The sequence below is a fragment of the Sinocyclocheilus anshuiensis genome, unplaced genomic scaffold (assembly GCF_001515605.1).
Source record: "Sinocyclocheilus anshuiensis isolate Anshui unplaced genomic scaffold, SAMN03320099.WGS_v1.1 scaffold195, whole genome shotgun sequence".
In the NCBI taxonomy this organism is placed as follows: Eukaryota; Metazoa; Chordata; class Actinopteri; order Cypriniformes; family Cyprinidae; genus Sinocyclocheilus; species Sinocyclocheilus anshuiensis.
The window spans coordinates 2,464,554-2,470,563 of record NW_015548236.1 but is presented as its reverse complement, the minus strand read 5'-3'; the positions used below and the strand labels follow the sequence as shown (position 1 = coordinate 2,470,563).

At 35.8% G+C, this 6,010-nt stretch overlaps 1 protein-coding gene across 1 annotated transcript; it reads right to left on the bottom strand.

Moving 5' to 3' along the window:
- LOC107654691 (cholecystokinin-like) lies at positions 1-3,459 on the bottom strand. Its single transcript, XM_016441877.1, has 3 exons — positions 3,393-3,459; positions 2,356-2,616; positions 1-449 (listed from the first exon to the last, which is right to left on the bottom strand). Exons 2-3 carry the CDS (start codon positions 2,600-2,602, stop codon positions 319-321), a joined length of 378 nt encoding a protein of 125 aa, XP_016297363.1. The 5' UTR covers positions 2,603-2,616; positions 3,393-3,459; the 3' UTR covers positions 1-318.
- Positions 3,460-6,010: the final 2,551 nt, after the last annotated feature.

Below are 6,010 nucleotides of genomic sequence, written 5' to 3'. Positions count from 1 at the left end.
GGATTTAAGGCCAAAGTTGAATGCTGACCTGATTTATTGAAAACTGTATTTTCATGAATCTGACAAGCACATCAGCTTAATGTTTCTCTTTATGCAAAATCCACTGCATATGTGACAAATAAAATCAAATAAAATGACAAGACTGAAAAACAACAACAATACTTTGAGACTTTTTTGTCTTTTTTTGCAAAATTAGGCATATGTGTATATTGCATTATACTGGTTTCTTAACAAATGTACATTAAAATAATAATAACAATAGTAGTAATAAATATACTCTTTATTTGTAGATGAGGAACCAGGTGATATATATGGATTTTATGATGAGTATTCATATTCCTCAGCACTCCGGCGGCCAAAATCCATCCAGCCCACGTAATCCCGATCTTTTATCCGGTGGTTAATGCTGTTTGCTCTGTTGTTCATGGAGGAGTTGCGACGAACAGAACCTAGGAGAGAAAGAAAGAAGTTAATGCAAAATCTCTTAACATCCTAAATGTATAACTAGTAGTGACTATAAGTAGAAAAAGTGGATTTCTATATATACACATCTCTGGATTTAGTTCCATTCAAAAACTTACAGTATAAATCATCACTTTTAGACACAACTTTCTAACATCTCTGACATAAAACCTTGTTCTAAATGGCAAGATATCAATGAAGCTGGCACTGTAGCCAGTTTTATGTCACCCATTAAAACATAAATCGTACTTAATTGAGCGATTGATGATGTTAACGGCAAACATCAAAAAACAACAAAAAAGATGTCAGTGTGAACTCTTGCTTTTTATTAGATGTCAAAATGGCATTTAAACAGTCAGGATTCTGTTGACTTGCTGTTAATTGTTATAATTATTTTCAATAGACGTGATTGAAAAAAAATGATTGAGTTGAGTGGCATGCTACTGTGTGTGGCAATGTTTGGGCAACGTTTCAGCTACATACAGCATGTTAGGTGTCGTTCAATCTGTTGTCAAGGGTGTGATACTGTTTGCAACAGATGGGAGACTTTTAACACACTATACATACTATCATTTCTTTGAAATTTGTACAAGTTGTAGACTTGTTGTGGCATGCTGACATGTGTGAAGCTTGCACCTCCTACTCACAATTATTAAAAGAGAGAGAGAGAGCTGACCTTAGTGAGAAACTGAGTACGGTGAGAAACTAGGACTCTCATTAATGGGATCAGTTAGTTCCCACTACACACACACTGAATGTTTTCATCACACACACACACACTGGACGTTCCATTGGCTTTTTTTAAATACTGGGCTAATGATATTATCTGCCCCTAGCCTAAATTTAACTCTTGAAGAAAACCTTTCTGCATTTTTAGACATTATTTATCTGTTTATTAAACTATTTTCCTTTTGGAGACCATATATACTCCCCATTTTATCATTGTGGGAATATTTGGTCACTATAATGTATGAAAAACCTGATCCACATACACAAACACACATTACAAATGCGCCTTTTTAACAATTTAGTGTTTAATCAAATGTCATGTCACACTGAGCTTGCATGTTCAGAGGTGCAATTCCCTGTTCCTGCGATTAGGAATGATAATAGTTAGATCCCCTTTGAATAGGAGACGCCCTAATGAGTGGTTATGCAATTTAATGGTGCACACCTGACCCAAAAATATCCACCCCTCATACACCTCGGGCATAAACATGCTTCACTCGGCTGTGTTTGTGTTTGTCAGTGCCCAGCAACGCTAACCTGGAGCTACTGTATAGTGTGTGACAAAGGTTTTCCTTTCATTATGCGGAAACCTGTAGTTTCATGTAATGATTTTACCTGCTTGTTTGTTATTTTACCTTCCTGTTGTTGTTCTTCTAAAACTGAACTTGCTCTAAATGTGTGCAGCACTTTTTTTTTTATTGAGTATTTCTGTGTTTATGTGTAGCGAAGAATAAGCCAATTTGCATTTTAGATTTTTTAGCACTTATTTTAAAAAATACGATTTTTTTTAAAGGAAATGCTGAGCTCATGGCTAGTTTTCAAATGAAGGCAAAAGAAACACTGCGTTCATACACAAGGACATACACTGAGAAAAAATAAGCATGAAAGTCAAACAAGAAAGGGAGAGCAGAAGAGATGGAAACAAAGAGAAAGAACAGATTTGTCTGCTTCTCCTTCCAGCTCTTCCTGTTGTCCATTTATGTATGTACTGCATGCGGTATGAGTTAGTTCCACTGTTACTCATTCGGAGTTTCTGTCCTGGTTACTGTGCAGAAAACCAAGCATTTGCTGAAGCTACATTTTTTGGTTTTCAAGACAATTGAAAACCATTGTCATTCTTTTTTGTCATTGTGGATCATTGTCGGTTGTTCAAGTGTCTCTCACCTTTTTTGGAGATGAGTTTGGCCAGCAGTTCGCTGAGGTTGGCACGGGTGTCTGGGTCGGTGTCTGCTGGCTGCTGTTTGAGGGTGAGGCTGGTGGAGCGGACGACCCGGTGGTGCCCACTTAAACTAGCGTCCAGCTGCGAGGGGAGAGGGCTGTCATCAGTGTCAGGGGAAGAGGAGCGGGGCCGACCCAAACAGGAGGCAGAAAGCGCAGCCAGGATCACACACACGCACACCCCGCTGTTCATCCTGCAAATGTGAACTACAGGAGGAGCAGAGAGAGGCAAGCATGTTAAAAGAAATCCTTTTTCTAAGACTTCCTAGTTTTTTGCTGCCATACAATTTTATGCATTTTCTTTTTAAATTGTATTATACATTTTATTATTATTAATATTAAATATATTTGTGTATTTTGTTTTTACATGTTATTATTTTTATTATTACTAATATTAAATGTATGTGCATATTGTTTGTTTTTACTGCCATACAATTTAATATTTTTTATTTTATTGTTTCTTTTATTATTATTAATATTACATTTATATATTTACTTGTATTGTTACTGATATATGGTTTAGTTTATTTAATTTATTATTTACTGATATACCGTTTTTCATTATTAATTTTACTATAAATATCAAATTTTGATTCTTATTTTAATTCGGTTTTATTTACGCAAAATGTAAATTTAAGTAATTAAGTAAAAAAAAACTGATTTATCCTTTAAATGTAATCAATATCAATATTTTATCATCAGTAATCAATAAACAAATTTATTTGACTATAATAGAAAATAACAAGGAAAATACAGTTATTTGATGTAACAAATTAGCTATTTTTCAGACTTTGTCAACTCGGATGAAAGGATGAAATACATTTTAAGTCTATATAGATAAAAAGTATTAAGTAAATCATTTTAGAAAGACAAGAAAGTTATCAAGCACTGTTTACAATTATCTTCTTTTACTCTAATGTTTGACTCTAAAGTTAAAGAATAGATTAGCATAGATAGATAGATGGATAGATAGGATCTCTTACCTTATTCTGTTTTGTGAGCTTGGAGGAGAATGAAAGTGGGTATTCTCAGGAAGGAGGGAGAGAGGCACTTATATACCCAGCTGTGACGTGCACACACATGCATTCACTCACACACACACCTACACAGACATGCACGCACATGGAAAGTGTTTAAGCATATACATATGTACATCATGCTATTTTTGCATCTGCTTTTTCTTAGAATCACAGAATTGTTCTACAATTCCTTCTTTTATATTTAAATCATTAAATTGTTCTATTAAACTGTTTTAATTGTCATTCATTCTGAATTTGAAACTCAATTACACAGACAAAGCCAGCATAACAGGTTTAAAAATCTGCAACAACTGAGGGTCAACAGTCAAGGGGAACAGTCTGGAAGCTAATTTAACCCATATCTGTGTGGAAAAACCAAACATGTAATTTGTATGCCATTTCAGCGTGTTAGATATGCTGGCCGTTTCAGCTCTTGCTGTGTAAGTGAATGGCCGCCATCATGGCACCAGCCTCACCTGTACTCTCTGACCAGGTGTGGGCCAAAGTAGACACACAAGTGTCTGAATCTAATAGCTATAGAAAATGTTGAGTCATTGATGAAAACAGCTGCAGCTATCTTTAAACAGACTTTATATAACTCTTTATGTAACTTGCAGCTTTACGTATAGAACTTTATGGACGTGTTTCAGCACCAGTACTTTTACACTTCGTATGATGTAAACCCCTGTCTCAAGGCCATTTTCTTTTTAGTTCAATGTATCTGTATCCTTTTCCCCTTTCTTTGTAGTCATTCTTCTAAGACTTCTTTCTTTATCTTCTGCCGTCACACTGCTTTTATAAACCCTTGTATGCAGAACGGAGACTGTGGTGTTGGATAAAAAAATCAAACAGATTCATTTTGAGATAAACTGCATGATCAATAACAATTGATCCCTGTCATTTGCATAGTAATGGGAAGACAGAGTTATCAGAGTTGATCTGTGGAGCTCTAACAGTGTTGTTCCATATGACTTTCTCTGAAGAATATCCAAGTTTCACTATAATTTATCAAGCTATTAAGCTTCAAAATGAGAAAGCTATAAAAGTATCATTTTATGGTGTTATTTATTTTTTTTGTTTTGTTGCAGTTTTGGACCTTGGACCTTGATGTGCTCATACAATTTCATTATAGAAAAGCGTGGCCAAAAAAACATGAGAAAAAAAAAGTGTGGTACATCTCGTCTGCCATCCCTCTTATTCTTGGCTGTCTATCCCATCCTTTTTGTAGCTCTTCTCATATTTGACATCTTTTTTTTTTTTTAAGCTTTTATGAGGTGACAATTTAAGTACTCATGGGGTACTTTAATTTGTTTTCACAGAAAACAGCTGTGAAGGACTACATCTCTGTCTGTCCACCTGTCTCTCAGTCTTTCTCCCTCTCTCCATTTCTCTCTCCCTCTCATGGTTATCGGGGTGTAACATTTGTGTGGTCGGTGTGGGAACACTTGTGTGGGAGGTGCTGTGAAGCATGAGAATTGATTGGCTGGCGTGTGGGAGGTGTTTGTGTGATTGGAGCCCGTCGTAGTGTGAAGGCAACCTGCACTTCAGTTTGCTTGACTTCTTTACTCCAGGTGTGAAGGATGGTCACACATGAGATCCACTCGCAACCTGTGTTTGATGAGGAGATTTTTACAGCAAAGTTCATCAAGACATCAAGACTTTTAGTCAGCACTAGTCAAGGCTCAAGAGGTTTTATTATCGATTAGAGGTGTGGCTAAAGTTTGAATCTGGCTTTCAACGTTTTCCATTCACCTCTCTTTCCCCTTCATTTCCTGTTCTATTTTTATTCTTCTCAACAAAAATGGCTAAAATTATTTAATGGACAGGCAATAAACATTTATTAAAGACAGAAATGATAACTCTTAATCACACATAATATGTTAGTATTTTTTAATTATTGTTAATAAGAAATGTTTCTTGAGCACCAAGCTTGTTGGCATATAAAAATGATTTCTGAAGGATCATGTGACACTGAAGACTGGCGGATAATTAGCTTTGCCAGCACAGGAATAAATTAGATGTAACAATATATTAAAATAGAAAACAATTATTTTAAATTGTAATAAAATTTCACAATGCACACTGTTTTTACTGTATATTTGACCAAACCAAGTGTTGCCTTAGTAAGCACAAGACACTTGTTTAAAAAAAAAACAACAACCTTAAGTTAAACAACAGATAGATCAGAATGTCTTGCCAGAAAGTTTTGCCATGATCAGTCGTGTCAAACCAAGCGCTGTGCAAATCATTACTTCAGTCTCTCTCCAAACAGGCTCGTTTGCAACAATTACCGCAGTCCATGCAGAAATTCCGCCTGTCGCATTAATTGATCCTCATCGTATTTTATTCTGATCGTTGTCTGTCATGACAGGGTCAACTCTAAATCGAGGGCTAGGAGGTTAAACGGCAGATGTAATTGTGCTCACCTCACAGTCTTCTGGAAAGAAATGAAACCAGCACCATTACCAAAGATCATTCCAGAGTAATTGAGAATGACCTATGTAAATCAATGCTTCTTACAAGACGGCTAAACTTTCCACTGCACACATGAATGAGTAATTTAAAGCTGTTTCTCTCTTTGC